The 17,171-nt window shown below is 34.4% G+C and overlaps 1 protein-coding gene across 5 annotated transcripts in view; it reads right to left on the bottom strand.

Moving 5' to 3' along the window:
- The window catches only part of Spag16 (sperm associated antigen 16), a 948,741-nt gene that overhangs the window by 214,113 nt on the left and 717,457 nt on the right, over positions 1-17,171 (bottom strand). For 4 of the 5 annotated variants that reach the window (XM_005396922.2, XM_013520779.1, XM_005396924.2 and 1 more), the window contains one exon: positions 12,040-12,166. In XM_005396922.2, the coding sequence (XP_005396979.1) occupies positions 12,040-12,166 (127 nt within the window). Of the gene's footprint in view, positions 1-12,039; positions 12,167-17,171 lie in introns of those variants that run through there. The other variant, XM_005396927.2, reaches the window with a different exon arrangement.

A 17,171-nucleotide genomic window follows, 5' to 3' on the forward strand; every position in this document is an offset into this window, starting at 1 on the left:
AGGTTGTAAACCCAATGGATGAAGTCACTTAATCCAAACTTTTCATTTTATAGATGATAGATAAAGCTGAGGTAAAGAAAGGATAGATATCTGGCTGAATTTCATGTCATAAATCACAGACAAATAATTTTATTGTTTAGAAACTCATCTTATTCTTGACTCATATGTCCTTTGCTGACTCACGAGATCTAAGTAACTTCCAGATATTTCTACAAACTCAATCCAGATTGAGAAAAAAAGACTTATAGGTATTTGAGAGTTAAAGCTTTACTTCTATGGCTATGAAGACAATTTCAAGACAGAAGCTTCATGGCCTGTGCAGTAGTTTCATCATTAGATTAAATATATATGCTTTCAAGCATTTTTGAAGGAAACAAAACTGAGCTATCTGTATAAATTCTATTATATTTTGTAAAAGTCAGAACTTTTATTTACATTAGTCAGTCAAAAACAGTGCAATTGAAATCCATGTCAGTTGGCAGGATTGATGATCCATTATGGAGATGCCAGTATAAGTACTTAATCTGATCAATCAGGAGGGACATTAGACCTATCAGACAGACTCATGGTCATAACACCATGGTCATAACATTCTCTGCTACTATGAATATTCTCTATGAATTAATATACTTTTGGTTAGTATGTTTGTAATTAAAATTTTCATTATATCTCCATGCTTATTGTTATGCTATTTCCCCACATTTGCTGAAGGAAAATTACATTGTTTCTAGTCCAGGGGATAATAAGACAAAATCAAAGTGAAAAAATAATTAATCTTATAGATAAAGCATAAAACTCTTCCATTATTTTATCATTCCTAATTTTCAGTAATTAAGTGGAATGCAATTCACACTTTTATAGAATTGTAACAACATGTAAATTTATTAATATAAATATGTAAATAAAGCTCTCAAGTCTCTTTAAAAGGGATAAAACTCAACTCTCAATGCTATGATAGTTGCAAAAGAAAGTTTAGTTCCTAGAGCACAGTGTGTCCCATTCCAGGAATTATTCATAGATTTGTATTTCAAAGGGCTAACTAATCTGATTCCAATTCTTCCCGTTCCGTTCTCCAGTATGAGAGGGGCCATTATTCAATTTAAGAAGAAAATGGATCTGCATATGCAAAAGGACCACTTAAACATGAAATTAAATATTGGGACTACAAAATAATTGAGTTGGGTCATCTGGTCACCTTTTGTCTCTTCTGATAATTTCCTTCTCTTGTGACTTTCTGTCCCAAGAAGTTGATGTGATAAAACAAGCTTCATCCTCCAAAGCTTTAGAAATAAAATAATTTTGCTTGCATTCTTTCTTTCTTATTCAAGATTTTTATTTCCATTTTTAAACAGGCCAGGCCTTAAAGACAGAACGTAGGACGCTGCAATTGCTGGCACGATTGATTCAGTGCTGATTACATGGATAGGAATTGGTAGCATGTTATGAGAAGATTTCCAACTCTAACTGGAACATGCAGGTACTTGGTGTGTCCCTTCTACATAAGACACATTAGAAACCTGGCAGATGACAGCACGAAGTTCTCTTCTTTTTCTCTTTTCTTCTAGATACAACTAATTGGCAGCTAATATCAGTGATAGGAGTCTATGACCTAGCTTTTAGTAAAACATGTCCAAGTGGTAATTAATGGGACTATTTTAATATTCATAACAAATGGGTGATTTCTCCCAAGAGATACAATCATTCCCATAAAAATCAGAATAATATCAAACTTTTCTCTAAATTTCTACTGCCTAGCTTTGAATTCCAATTCCAGATTTCATTAGTGAGGTGACAAGAGATTTTTAGTATCTTTGTGGTGTCTTTGTTTTCCTATCCGTAAAGAGTGAACAAGAGTTAACATTCTCATTGTGTTGTACAGAGGATTAAGAAGGTTAATATACAAGCTAATTCACATGGTTCAAAACACACTAGTGAAGGGATTAGTTCCAGAGACGCAGGCAAATATTGCTTCACTATGGATGGACTCCTTCCCCTGTGCTCTTATTTTAGCATTTTTGATAAAGGTGCAGTGTTCTGGTTTCAATTTAAAATGCCCCTCAAAAATCACATGTGTTCATTCAGGAGTGGGAGTTTTGGAAGGTGATTACATTATGAGGGCTCTAGTTTCATTGGTGGATTGACCCATTGATGATATCATGCTATTGGGAAGTAATGGAAATTTGGGATGTGGAGCCTACTTGAAGGGAGTGGGTCATATTTTCATGACTTTAGAGATGATATCTTGTCCCCTGTCCCTTTCTCTCTGGCTCTTTCTCTTTCTCACTGCTCCTTGGCTGCTCTAAAGAGAGCATCTTTCGGGGCTGGGGTTTTAGCTCAGCGGCAAAAGCGCCTGCCTGGCAAGCGCAAGGTCGTGAGTTCGGTTCCTGGTACCGGAGAAAAACCAAAAAAAAAAAAAAAAAGAGAGAGCATCTTTCCTCTGCCATGCCTTTCCAACATGATGTTTCTGCCTTGATGCCAGCCAACCATGGACTTAAACCACTGCAACTATGATCTAAAGTAAATTTTTTTCCTTTAAATTGTATATGTCAAGTATTTCGCTCCAGCAGCTGAAAGGTGGCTCACACAGTGAGATAGTAAGGATGTTAGGCTTTGGGGACCATATGAATCTGTTAAGAATACTCAGACCGGGGGCTGGGGATTTAGCTCAGTGGCAAGGCGCCTGCCTGGCAAGCGCAAGGTCGTGAGTTCGGTTCCAGGTACTGGAGAAAAACCAAAAAAAAAAAAAAGAATACTCAGACCGGCCATTGTGGTATGGGGACAAACTTAGGCAACATAAAAATGAATGGGGAATTGTGTTCCAATTAAACTTCATATATGAAAAGAGGCTGTGGACCTGCAGGTAGTAGTTTGCTAATTCCAGTTGGTGGGAACACAAAGTACTGGGTCTTGTGAGCTCTGGGGATTTTGTTTTTTCTGGAACTCTTGAGACAGATTTTTCCCGGCCTCTAGCTGTCATGGGCCAGTCTACGCAGCTGGGGACTGGATCACCATGGTCCTCACACTCTGCAGATCTCCATGGTTCTCTCAGGTCCCTCTCACCTGTGCTGTACTCCATCCTGTGAATGGAAGCAGCTTTTCCCACTCTGGCTCCTCACCCAGCACACCTTGTGTTACACTGCTACTTCAGTTGAGGCCTGGAAACTCCCTCCAACAATGATCAGGGGTCATTTATGGCTACCTTGCTCTCTTGACCTCTCTCAGGAATCATTATTTTTAACCTCACAATATTCAGCATCTGGGAATGAGTATTTCACAAATTTCTGTTTGTTTTGTTATTCAGTTGTTGTAGATAAAAGGTAAATCTGATTGGTCCCTGTACTCCATCTTGGCTGGAACTTTACATCCCCATGGATTTTTAATGTTTTAGATACAAGGAAACAGAGGCTCAAAAATGTTTAGAAATTTCACCAAAAATCATTCCAACAATACCTACTGAAGAGAAAATTCAAAACCAGGGCTTCTAATTTCTAAAAGCATTCTCACCCCTCCACTTCACTGCTTCTATCTAAGTGAGCGAACCACAAGACCTTTCAATAAAAACCAGTGCACTGTAGCTTTTACCAGCAGAAACTGATAAAATCAAGTTTAAACCAAAGAATCTGGGGCTATATCATTCTGTTTTGAAAATCTGAGGGGTGGTAATTTTCATATTTTTCAATGGAGTCAGTATTTTACTTCCCATTTTAGCATTTCTATTGTGGTTCTGCCTGTGGAAAATATCTAGGATTTCCTCCAAATGGTGGATAACTTCACCCATTTTAATGATCTGATACGGATAAGTTTTTTACTGAAAAGTCTCCATCTGGATCAGATTTCAGCCTCTAGTTTTTAGAGATATGACTTCTTTATAAATGTACTAGAATTGCCTTTTATGAATGATGGGAAAATATTTCTAAACTGCATAAACATAATGAAATGAGAGATTGGAACAGTGTGTGTATAAATTCTTATAGTTTGCTTTTATTACTTTCACTGTGCACTTCCATTTAATATTTTGCTAAAATAGCAATAAGTTTTTCTTTTTTTCATCCAGTACCAGGACTCAAACTCACAACCTTGCCCTTGCCAGGCAAGCATTGTGCCACTGACTAAATCCCCAGCCTGCAACAAGTTTTTAAATGGCAAAATGCATGGCATTTTGAGTATGCCAAGTGAGAGCCATTATCAAGATAGTGAATTTTCACAAAAATTTGTTGCTTTATATTACTGGAGGGCTCTCTGTTTAATGAGAAAGAAACACAGGAATACATTCTTTCAAAATATAGAGTTATAAATATGCACTAATGTATGTATCTACCTATAAACACAGGTAATCTGCATTTGTCAGGAGCAACGTATTTTCAAATAAAACATATATAAATAATGCTATGTCACTTGCAGATCCTCTCTGACATATCTGAATGGTTAATAGAACTATGGGAAAGCTAAACCCAGCATGATGATTCATGCATCTGCAAATATTTAGATTTTAAGTATGCATGTATACATCATATTACAGTTAAGCATTTTAGTTATTTGTAACATTACATGAGAATGAGGTTGTGACCTTGGTTTATTTCAACATTGCTCTCCCTGCTTTGATCAGAAACCTCCTACAGTGGTGCACATCATGACTTACCTGCACACTTATTAGTTTATGTGCTCTTCTCATTCCTGAAAGGAAAGAGCAACCTTTCAGAACCCTTCCAGCCCTTCGATAAAACTCAGTTGATTACTATGCTGAGAGCACTTTCTTGCAGGATACCATTATCCCTTTGAATTGACATTAAACACTTCAAGACAATTATCTCCTCCATTATCTCCATGAGGAAAGTTAGCTTAGGGAGATTAAATAATTTCCCTAAAGTCTAAAAGGTGCTGAAGATGTGATTAAACCCAAGGGTCAGAATTACAGTCTGTATTCTTTTTCTACAACTCTGGGTTCCAAATATTTTTCCCAAAGCTATATGATAAAAATGATAGGGTTTTAGGAATCTCAACTTTAAAACACATAAAATACTATTCATTAGCCTGTAATCTCAGAATGCAGGAGGCCGAGGCAGGAGGTTGCAAATTCAAGTCTTATCTGGGCAACTTAGTGCTACCCTAGCTCAAAAGGAAAAATGTAACACAAAGGCATGGCAGTGTGTAAGCTCCTGGGTTCGGTCCCCAGTATGGTGCGCGTGCACACACACACACACACACACACACACGCACACAGAAAACCTTTATTTTTAAAACCCCAAAATAAAAATGTTTGCTTATCTTATTAATGAATAATAAGACACTTTTATTTTACATGGAAATTTTAAATGAAAAGTGATGGACAACAATTTCAAGCCTTTATGATCTACACTTTTATTTCTATATTGTATTAGATTTCTAATAACAAGAAATCCCTCTTTGTAAAATTAGATCACTGTATAAAAATGGAAACACTTTTATAAAGCAGTACACCTCAAAACTTCAAACTATTCTTCAAGTAAACTGATTGAGAGTTATGAAATATGATCAGAAATTTCTATTTCTATGAGATCACTTAGAATATCTAGAAATTACTCACATTCTTTTAATGACCTGCCAAAGACAGGGTGCTACCTCTACATTCACCTGTTGTATAATATTATGATGACAGTTCATATTTGATATCAGTGATTTCTCCTCAGGCACAAAAGCACATGTGAGACAGATGACCAGATCCTAGACTCACATTAGTTGCTTTGTAACAAACAGATGCCCTAGGTATGTATCTAACTATTCACTTCAGTTCTGTCACAGAATTTTGGCCAGGATATATGATCTGGAAAACTTAATGTGAACTCTCGATACATATTCATTATTGTCAGCAGTATCATTGTATTCTTGCTTTAGAAAAAGATTATATAATGTAGTCTTTGCATTGGTTTGCCACTGGGAATGTATAAAAGTATATTGAAATAAATATGTATTTTCAGCTTACTAAGTCAGATTTGATTTTATCCTCATATTCCAGATATTTGCATGATATAATTCAGTTAAACTTCTGTTTTAAATAATCTTTTCCTGAATTAGAAGAGATAGATGTATTCCCACCCTTATTTTAATTTTGCTTGGCTCCAGAGTTACTCCTTTGAAAGGAGGATTATTTCTAGTACTTTGTGATTTTCACTTCTTCCTCTGGCTCTCTTTAGAACTTTTATTTGTTCTCCCTAGTTTCATGACTTTTGATATATTTTAACTTTTGTAAATAAAGTCACTAGGGACATGTACAGAAGTGCAGTTTTCTCATTATTCAATGAGAAAGGATTTATGACAGTAATTTCTCAAATACATAGAATTAAAATTAATTATCATATATTCCTTCAAGAAATGGTTAGAGTAATTATACAGTCAAGTTGAATTTATATTCTCTCAGTCTCTTGAAGTATTTACAGTGAAAAATCCCAATTGTAGAGAAAATTAAAGTATAGCCCAAAGTTTTAAAATTTCAAAGTTCAAAATTCAGACCCGTAATACTTAAATCTCACTCAAGATACTAAGAAGAGATTTAGGAGAACAAAATGTTTAGAAAACCAAGTTAAATCTCCTTTAGAGCTATAGTGCCAATGTAGCTTTCTTTAAATATCCAAAACTATATATGGAAATATTAATAAGCATTCACAGTAGAAAATGGAATTCTGACTGATTATTTCAGATCTGGAACCTACTTTGCTTCAAGTATTATTCTCATATACAGTTACAGTAATTACACTGATTAACTAAATGTCATATGACTACAAGAATCTTGGAAAATACATCTAGAGGAGAGAAGATGGCTGCCTATAGGGTGACAGCAAGGGTGAGTATCTCTCAGCAGCCTTGGAGAAAAGCACATACCCTGTGCCAAGAGCAAAAGATAAAGTCTGATAAGGAAAGATAAATGAAAACAGCATCGAGCTGGAGCAAAATCCAGCATCTAGGGGACGTGTGAGGGGAACCTGTGTCGTGGCACCCCCACCCCACCCCCAATGTGCTGCCATCTCGGGAGAAGACTGGACAGAGGGAGAGAGCTGGCACTTCAATAAAGGGCTGGCTGATGGTAGAGCTTCACAATCACTCTAACCTCCCTACTGGGCACAGTGAGTGTGATGCATGTAAGCGAATGCAGAAGAACAGGACAGGACAAAATTTCATACACCAGTGTCCTGGAAATAATAGAGCCATAGGGCCTATGAATTGTGGGGTTTTTGGGAAAGAGAAAGATTGCCTAATACAGACAAAAATAAATTGTCTGTTCCCTTCACATACAAAGGGAGTGCTATGCAAGTGGGACATTCAATACGCTATCAAAATTTGATATGCTTCCAATATGCTTCCAAGAGGGGTGGGATGAGCACCTCGTAGCAAGCAGCTTCAGAAGCAGGGAAGTCTGAGTCTGTGACATGTATGTAGAGTAGAGAGCAGGGGATTTCAGTGAGAGGAGAGACAGAGTCTCTTCCTGTCAAGTCTCTTCCTATTTCTCCAAAGAATGGAAAGTCCTGAGATGGTGCCCTGTGCTGGCAAGGTGGGCTTTCTGCTGAGCCTGGGGGTAGCACTAGTTTTTAAAGGCAGGACTGAGACAGGCAGAGGTCTGTGAGCAGGGAGACAATGGCTGACGCCTGCGTAGGAGGTCTTCTGGTCATATATGGTACTAGGAAAGAAAGGTCTATGAGAAGAAGACAAAGCGATAATTGCAATCTTTGCCAGGCAGTGAAGGAAGCAAAAAAGTGTGAGAATTCTGGAGGAAGTTGTTGGAGAATACAAGAACAAGTTGTTGGACAAATTATACCACACTTGCATCACTCAAAATCGACTGAGGAAACAAGAAAAATAAGGCACAAAATGCCTCCCAAACTCTCCCAAAGCAGATCCAAGGGGCACCAATGGAGAAGAGATCCACCACCAAATAGCCAGGTTACATGACATGATTAAAGAGGAAGCAATCAGGGAGGTCAAAGGTGATATAACTTCAAGGATAGTGAAGCTGACCATCAGACCAATGTGGCTATGACAGAATCAAGTAAAAAATTAAAACAGATGACCAAAATTATTCAAATAATGAATAACAAACTTCCCAAAGAAATATACTCTATGAAAGATAATAAGTGGAAATCCCAGAAATAAAGAATTCTCATAAACACATGAACAGCAGAAATGAATAATGTGAGCAAAACAGTCTCATGATGAATACTCAGAGGAAGAAAAATTTATTCAACAGCTATTAGATGGCACTAAGATGACTAACCTAAGGCTTATTGAAGTTAGAAAGTATAGGGAAGAAAGCATTGAATAAAGAACTGTTTACAGAAATTGTTACAGAAAAATAGTCAAGTATATTGACAGAATTCAACATACAGGAAAGTGAGGCTTACAGAACGCCAAATGACTACAAATAGAAAGGAAGCTCTCCAAGAACATCATAGTCAAAAATCCCAGAAGTCCAGCACAAGAAAAGAACGGAATCTTAAAAAATATGTCATAGAGAAGCAAACACAATCCCTAATGAAGGTAAACCCATTAGGACTACAGATGAATTTTCAACACAAACTTTAAAAGCTAGGTGAGCTTGGATTGGGTGTATCATGCCCTAAAAGAGAACATCTTCTAATCTAGAATAATATATAATATAATATATAATATACCCTGCAAAACTATCTTTTAAAATTGACAGAGAAATAAGGACATTTTATAACAAAAATACCTTCAGAAATTCATGAACATCAAATGAGCACCCCCAAAATTCTAAAGAATATTCTTGACAGAGACAAAGAAATAAAGGAAGCAAAAAAAAAAAAGTCATATAGAATGAATACATCAAGCAAGGTGAATAGTTGAACGAAAATGAAAAAGTAAAGTCAGTAACATAGAAAAAACACAATGATAGGAATACGTCAATAATTTTCAGTGATATCTCTCAGTGTAAATAGCTTCAACTTTCCAATTAAAAGATAGATTGGAAAACTAGTCAAAAAAGTCAATGGTTTATTGCATATAAGAGGCAACCCCCCGCAATTCCTAGACTGAAAAAAGGTTATAAAACAGTAGCCCACACACCAGAACCCTGAAAGAAAGCAATGCTAGCAATTTTCTTGTGAACTTAAAGCTAAAAGCGATCAGAGTCAATTAAAAAAAAAAAAAGCAAATGGAGTTGTATTTAGAAAGTCCTTGCCGGCACCTATGTCTTCATGATTTTTTACTTCTTTTATCTCTCAGATTGTTTTGGCAGAAAAATGCCGATCATCAATAAATCAAATACTAACAAATGCTAGAGAGTCTGTAAGGAAAAGGAACACTTCACATCATTGGTAAGAATATAAACTGGTATGTCTACTATGGAAATAAGTATGGAGGTGTCTCTAAAATTAAACGTAGAAATTCCACTTCACCCATCTGTTCTCCTTCTAGGTACCTTCCCCAAAATCTTAAACACATCGGATTACAACAAACCATGAGTACCATTGTTTAAAACAGCACAACTCATAAGGGTTAAATCTTGCATGTAGCCTATATGTCCATGAATGGATAATTGGATAAAGAAAATGTAGTCTTTGTACACACTGGAGTATTACAGTGCTGCAAAGAATGAACATTTCAAGTTATTTGTAGAAAAATGGATGTACCTTGATATAATGTTACATGAAATAAAATCAGCTGAATCATCTCTAACACGACATTGTTTCTCTTAAATAAGAAGCCATTTGAGTAATTTCTTTCCCATTCACAATATCTGTTGTGCCTTTTGGGTTTTATTTCGTCTTTCAGGTTATTACACCAGGGAGACAATATGATGTTTACACATGTGAGTCTGATTTATTTCACTTATGAGTGTGGTCTCTAGTTGCATCCGTTTACTTATAAAAGCCTCTAGTTTTTTTTTTTTCTTTTACAGCTGAGTAATACTCTACTGTACAACTGGGATGTGGGAAAGGAGAAAAAAAGAAAGAAGAAAGGGAAAAATATGTATGGATACACAAAGATAGTTGGAATAATTGTACTGCTGATGGCTACCGCTTTATTGAAAGGAACAGTTAAAGCTTAAGATTTTTTTGACCAGTTTTGCATTCTTTTATCTGGTAATCTGAACAATTAATTTGAAGACAACCATGTGCAATATAACAGCCATTGCTGAATTCTTATCATCTGGTTTAGTGAAGCTCTGTATTGTTTCTATTTTTTTATTATTTTTTGTTCTCTTTAATTGTTTGGTCAGTCTTGCATGCTTACATCTGGTAATCTGAGAAACTTCATTGAAGGTAACAATATGTAATATAACAACCACTGTTAATTTCTTATCATCTTGTTTTGGCATTCTGTATCATTTTTATTTTTGTTTTGTCTTGTTTTTGTCTTTGTTATTGTTATTTTGTTATTTTTTTCTCTTCAAAATAAAAAAAAAACTGAGAAGCCAAAAACATTAAAAAAACAAAGAGTAAAATGAAAGTTAGATAATAAGAAAGAGAGAGATAGATCTTTTCCAAATGGCAAGAGTACCAAGAGATGGAAGGAAGGGAAGGGTTTGGAGGATAAATGGGAAAGGATGTACAAGATTAAGATGTGTAGCTATCTCTCTATCTCTGTATCTGTCTATTATCTATTATACATCTATTTACCTATCTATTAACTATCTATCTATCTATCTATCTATCTATCTATCTATCTATTTATCTATCTACAACTCCCCACAATGGCTGGAATCAGCATACACTGCAAATGTATGGTAATAAAAATAAAAGTTACAATGCAATTCTTACAGTTGGTTCTTTTATTCTTCACTCCTGTGGAACAGAACTGTCAAGCCTTAGCTGGCCCCTAAAATCCACAGTCTCTCCCATTAAACATTGAAACAGAAGAGTGATCATGTGAATGCTGAAGAGGATGCTGATGTGAAAGAACCATGATCCACGAACACCCAAATGTGGCTGTTTTTAAAAAAATTATGACACACCATAAATGTTTTAATGTCCAGAGTATTAATAAAAACATTTTAAATGAGCCACTGTTTTTAGTAGGTTTCACATACCAATCTATAATGAAACTTAACTTAAAGACTGAGATAATTGTACTATTTTCGAAATTTCAAATATATGATGACAATGTAATAGAACTAATCCTAAGAAACACAGCAAGTATCATAACTTTAGATTACTCCCGATATATTTATAGTTTTTTATAGAATTATTATAGATTGCCTTTTATAAAAAAATATGATTTCCTTAATCTATACTCTTAATTCCTTATCTAAAAGTGTAGTTTTTGTGTTGTCTATAACATTAATCTACCACACATGGTTCTCTTAAAGTTCTGAAAATTTTAAAAATACTATACTAACAAAGGGAAGTTATACTTTCTCTTCTTCATTTAGCAATGCTTGTCACTAAAGATGTAGATAAAACTGTATTTTTAATCTTCTAAACGGTCACTTGGAATTACTGTGGTTCTTAGCAGCAGTTGGTATACAATCCGTGATCAGTAAGGATAAAATATTTTATCTGATTGCAATATTCAATTTATTGCAGAAACATGTTGAACACAGTTAACTAATACTGTGGAATATAGAACATAATTGCAACAAGAACATGAATATGTATTTAAAATTAGTTATAAATTCTAAACAACATGGGGTAACTCATTAAGTTGTGATAGCTACAAACATTCCCATAAAAATGTTTCAAGTTCAATTTCACCAAAATTTTTCCTTTATCTGTTACTTTTCCTCTTAAAAACCCTATTTACTTACCTTGAATCATGATTCTAAGGCATGTGTCCTTAAGGATTTAAATGGCACTGCTAGCAAAATTATATTATACATATTAGCACATATTTATCTCTGTGTTCATTCTTTATGAATATTATGAATGCAATTCTTTAATGACTTGACATATATAATATGATGAATATGCTGTAATATATTTTAATATAATATTAAGAACAAGAATTTATATAGGAAAAATATCCCCCAAATTTTAGGGAATGTACCATAGTTTCAGAATAAATATAAATGCTGTTAGCTTGGTTACAAAATTTAAACTGCAAGAATCCTACCTGATGAATCAAAGTTCACCTCATTGCCAGGACTTGGACCTACATCAATGGAAACAACTGGTAAAAGCTTCCGGAAGTCCCATAGCTTTATAACTCCACAGGCATCACAGGAAGCTATCATGTGACCCTTCAAAATATATAATAAACAAAAACATGTGTACATACATTGCATATTTAAGTATTCAGAGTAATCCACATGGAAAAAGTAATGGTTATGTTACAATTTTATTAACTCGGCAAAACTACATTCCTCTAAAATGAAATGTATTCATTATATGTTTACCTTGCATATAAAATTATATAAAATGATATCCTTAGTACATAAAATTCTATACTAATTTTAGAAAAATAATTTTTCAAGGAGGCATTTTGTTTAATTTTGTGAAAAGTTACAAAAAATAAAAATATATATACTCATGTAATTTGGCTATATAAATACAAAACGTGTCATGTAAATGATATATATAGCACAAAAACTATGTACCTGAAAAAATTACCGATCAGCACATCATACTTTATGTGCTTGAAATTAGTGTTGATATTTTATGCGTCAAATAAAGAGAAAAACAGGAAGATAAATGGACACGATAGAAGAACTGCTTTGTCTTGGAGGGTAGAATGAACAAGGCCCATATGCTGATTGCAGTGAAACCAGTCCTATTGTGGTCCATTTGACAAAATTCTCAATAGAAATATCCTAGCTGCTTTTGATAGTAAGTTATGCAGCAAGAAAGAAACTGGATAAAGAAAAACAGAAAGAAGAAGGGATGAATTCAAGTGAAATGACAACAGGGGACTATTTTCTCAAGAAGTGATAGCAACTTGGGCTCCTCCACCTAGAGCTCACGGGCTGTCTGACTCCTGCTGGTCTCTCTGGTCACGTGCTGTGAGCACCTGCTTCCCGTCAGGGACTAGGGACACTGTGATGAGTAAGAATGCTTTCTGTCCTTTGGCAACTTGCAGTCCATACTCATTTTTATCACTTCACCGTTTCCTCTTTGCCCATTCACAAATAAAATGAGTACTATTTGCATCAAGACTGTCATGTGTGTCTATGATAAGTCAGCACAGTGTTTTCAATTTAATTTACAGTCTTTGTTTTGGCTCAAAAACTGTCCTCTTATTTTCTTTTTGAGGTTTTAAAATGTTAAATGTATTAGCTACTATTACACAATTTTCATTCTTGTTACTTTGAGCTACTTTACTGTCTTCATCATTTATTTCTTAATTCCTACCCTTTCTGTAAAAATTATACAGTATGTAATGCTGCAACCGTTGTTAATTCCTATCATTTTGTTTTGAGGTCATGTATTGCTTTGTTTTGTTTTTGTGTTGTTTTGTTTTTGTCTTCATTGTTGTTTTGTTAGTTTTTTTTTCTTTAACATAAAAAAGAATAAAAATATTGTAAATAGAAACAAATGCATTATGGATTACAGTTCAAGTGGATTTTTTGTTTTTCCCTAACCACCCCAATCATGCAATGAATTCCATTAGTTTCAAAGTTCTGTGACTGTTGACATTGGCAAAGTAATGCAACAACCTTGTCCCCAATCAAGTAAATGAGATGCTTAATCTTTTCTATGACTTAAAAGGGAACATAGAGAACTTGGAATGATCTCAAATGTGTAAACATGTATTGTAAGAATTATGAAAAATCAGTGAGTTTCATTTCAGATATAGAAAGAACAGTTCTCAGTATTAGCAGGGAATATTAACGTTATAAATAGAAAAACATCTCTTTCCAAATATAAGTGCTTTCCATCACCTTTCAGAAGTCACAAAACAGGATCTTCTTTCCATTTGGAGAACAGAGCAGATAAGTTTTAATCAGAATTTAATTTGAATGTTCCTTTCATCAAAGGCAAGTTACTGACCTGATGTCTTTTTCTAGTCTGGAGGCAATCTTAAAATGTGCTTGATTCCCCCTGAACATTAAAATTTGAGGAAAAGCACTAAAAATAAAACATTTTATTATTTTTATTGGATGAAAATAAATATTAGAATACTTTAAAACCTTTACATTAAATTACAAAACTATTGTTAGATAATCGATGTTGGATAGTTTAATAATATTAAAATAATTCAATATTTATTAAATGCTTTCAATGAGTCCTGTACTAAATGCTGTATTAGCAAAAAGTATATGCTAATTTAAAAAATGAACTACATTTAGTCCACATTTTCCATTGCCTCAGGAACTTAGGAGCTATGAAAAGTATGCATTACACTAGTATGAATAAAATGCTTTATTAAGTGTTATAAATAAGTTTGCATTTAGATTTAATAACTGAAGGACATTCTGTAATGAAAGAACTGCTTAGTAATCTAAGCAGGTGAAGCAGATGTGGGGACCGTTGCAGTTCTGGGAGTGTAATAGAGCACAACAAAATATTTGCTGAATTGATAGATGAATAACATCTCCTTGGAACTCATCTAAAAGTTTCATTTTAGCCTATAGGTTCCATAGCTGTTTTGAGGTACATGTGAATTCTAATCCTCATGGTTCTGAATCACTTCTAAAAAGTGATAGAAAGGATAGAGAATCTAGACCCTGAAAGTTGGAATATCCTCAAAGCTCTGTATCCCTTCTCCCACCCAGGGCACACCAGGGGGCCATCTGCCAGTCTCCCACCCTCAGCCAAAACAAGAAACTAGTATGGTGCTAATCCCTATGCAGAATGCATATTTTGAGGAATCTGAAGCTGAGGAAATGTGCAAAAGTGAGTTTTTGATGATACAGGGGAAAATCACTTTATTTAGAACTTAAAACAAGCAAGATAACAAAGGATAGCTATAGCTAGACACTTTAAGATTTCAAAGAAAATGTCTTGTAGAGATAGGTGGAACTGTATGATAATCTTATACAGTGAAGAGTCAAGTGTTTTGAGAAATTCTCTGAAATTTAATTCTGTTTATTCTTGTAATTGTCAGTACTGATTCCAAGTAGAAGCAGGTACTAAAGTTGGTTGATAGAGAGCTGTTAGCTCAGATAGGATCCGTGGCTATGTTTGTCATACTTAAACGCTAGCACCCAGCATAGTTCCTGCTACAGGTCAGCACCTAATCTTTGAATAAATACTTAAATTGATGAGCATAAGGGAAACAGCATTATCAGTGTGACTACATGTCATTTAGGAGGATGCTTTCAAACATATGCAATGTTAAGTGAGCTGAAGAAATATTGTTTTGGTTATGACTCAAATGAGTTAAATTATACAAATATAATTCAACAAATTGGAAAAAGAGTACATTTGAGATAATAATGAATAGCTACCCCTCACCCATGTGAGTGTCCCTAGTACTAAAATCAAGATCCTATAATGGGAAGAACCATACAGACATAAAGTTATGTATAAGTCAGAGTAAGGGAACAGATGAAAAACCTAGCTTCATCCAGGCTGCTGAAACTATTTTGAAGGAGAATTTAAAACTATGTACTTCAAGGACTACAAATGTGGTCATCCTTTTGAAACTTTTAATATTACTTCTGAAATTTGTTAAAAATGAAAGGATGTTTGGGGGAAAAATTAATGTTATACTATTTATAAATAAATTGTGAGGTTAAGTGAAATTTGCAGTTAATAACCTAGTGTAGAAAAAATAAACTTTATGTAGTTTTGGATTCATAAGGTTCTTTTATGTGAACTGATACCAACAGCTGCAGGCCGACAGAGCAGACTGGACTGAGGTCTCTGGGCATGGGGGCCCCAAGTATATTTATAGACTGTAAAACAGAGTAACAAAAAAAGAGAAAGCTTGAATGCTAATGAGATCAGTTATAATTTAAATGAATAATTAAAAGACTATTTTCATAAACCAACAGTCTTCCATAAAATAAACATATCCTATAAGTATACAATTTTTAAGCAGATTTTATAAACTTGGGCATGGAGTAAAAAGTTACTTTTCAGGTAAATTAAGAATGTCCTAAATTAATATAGTTTTCTCTATGAAAGTCCTTAGATCTTTGTATGGTATGTTAGGAAGCAGTTGATTAGGTTTTTAATTGATTGCAAAAACACAGAGGTACAATTTGATTGTAGGTGTTTTTATTCTGATGAGTCAGCATTTTCTTAATTCAACTCACTGTGTGTGTGTGTGTGTGTGTGTGTGTGTGCGCACCTTTTTTCCGGTCTTCTTTTAGAAAGTCTAGTTACAGAACTTATCTAAACAAATAAAACAATTTTAGGCTCCTGAAAGCAGTACTTCCTTCCTTCCAAGATTCTCCAAGGCTAACCAACAGGATATACACAAAGTTCTCTTCTCAAAGAGCTATACTGCCCAATATACAATAAAATAAATAGACATATATCAATTTTGCACACCTATTTATTATAAACCAAGTATAGCTACTTTGTTTTGCCTAACAGTATCTTCCTATGGCCTAGAATAATACCTAGTGTATATTTAATAAATAATTGTGAAATACATGAATCAAGACTTCAGGTGAATAATGATTAATTCATTAAAATAAAAATTATAGGCCAAATGTAAAACACAGAAAAATTATGCTAAACTGTGGTTATATTGACTGAATGTACAAAGTACACAGGTACAATGCTTAAATTGGGAAATGCATTTATAAAATCTTAGGCATTAGAGTCCAAGAAAACTTAATTAACATGCCACAATCCACACAATTAAAAAAAATACGCAATATTTGAACCTGTTTGGCTTTGTTAGCTACTGTGCTCTATTATGTTTCAGATAATTGGTCTATAAACATTCTTTTTAAAGTACAAGACCTAAAAATGTTTTATTATAATATATCAGGAACAATATTCATAAAAAAGAACAGAAACACAAAGCAGAGAATTGGGATGAAACCAATGGCCTCTAGGTTCTGGTTTTGGAAGCTGCCTTAGTTACTTTTCTCCTTGCTGAGACAAAAAATATCTGACACCCAAAGTTAAAGGAGGAACGATTTACTGAGCTTATAGTTCATAGGGGTTTCAGTCCGAAGTTGTTGGGTCCAAGAGAGAATGGCAAGTGTCAAAGGTACATCGCAGAGAACATTTTATGGTGCCTCCAGAGTAGCAAACAGTGGGTGGGGACCAGTTCATGTTGGCCAAAATGTAGTAAAGCAATGAGAAACCCAGAGTCTTTCTACTGCTCTTATATTTTATATAAAA

The sequence above is a fragment of the Chinchilla lanigera genome, unplaced genomic scaffold (genome assembly GCF_000276665.1).
Source record: "Chinchilla lanigera isolate Chin_1 unplaced genomic scaffold, ChiLan1.0 scaffold00056, whole genome shotgun sequence".
NCBI classification, from domain to species: domain Eukaryota; kingdom Metazoa; phylum Chordata; class Mammalia; order Rodentia; family Chinchillidae; genus Chinchilla; species Chinchilla lanigera.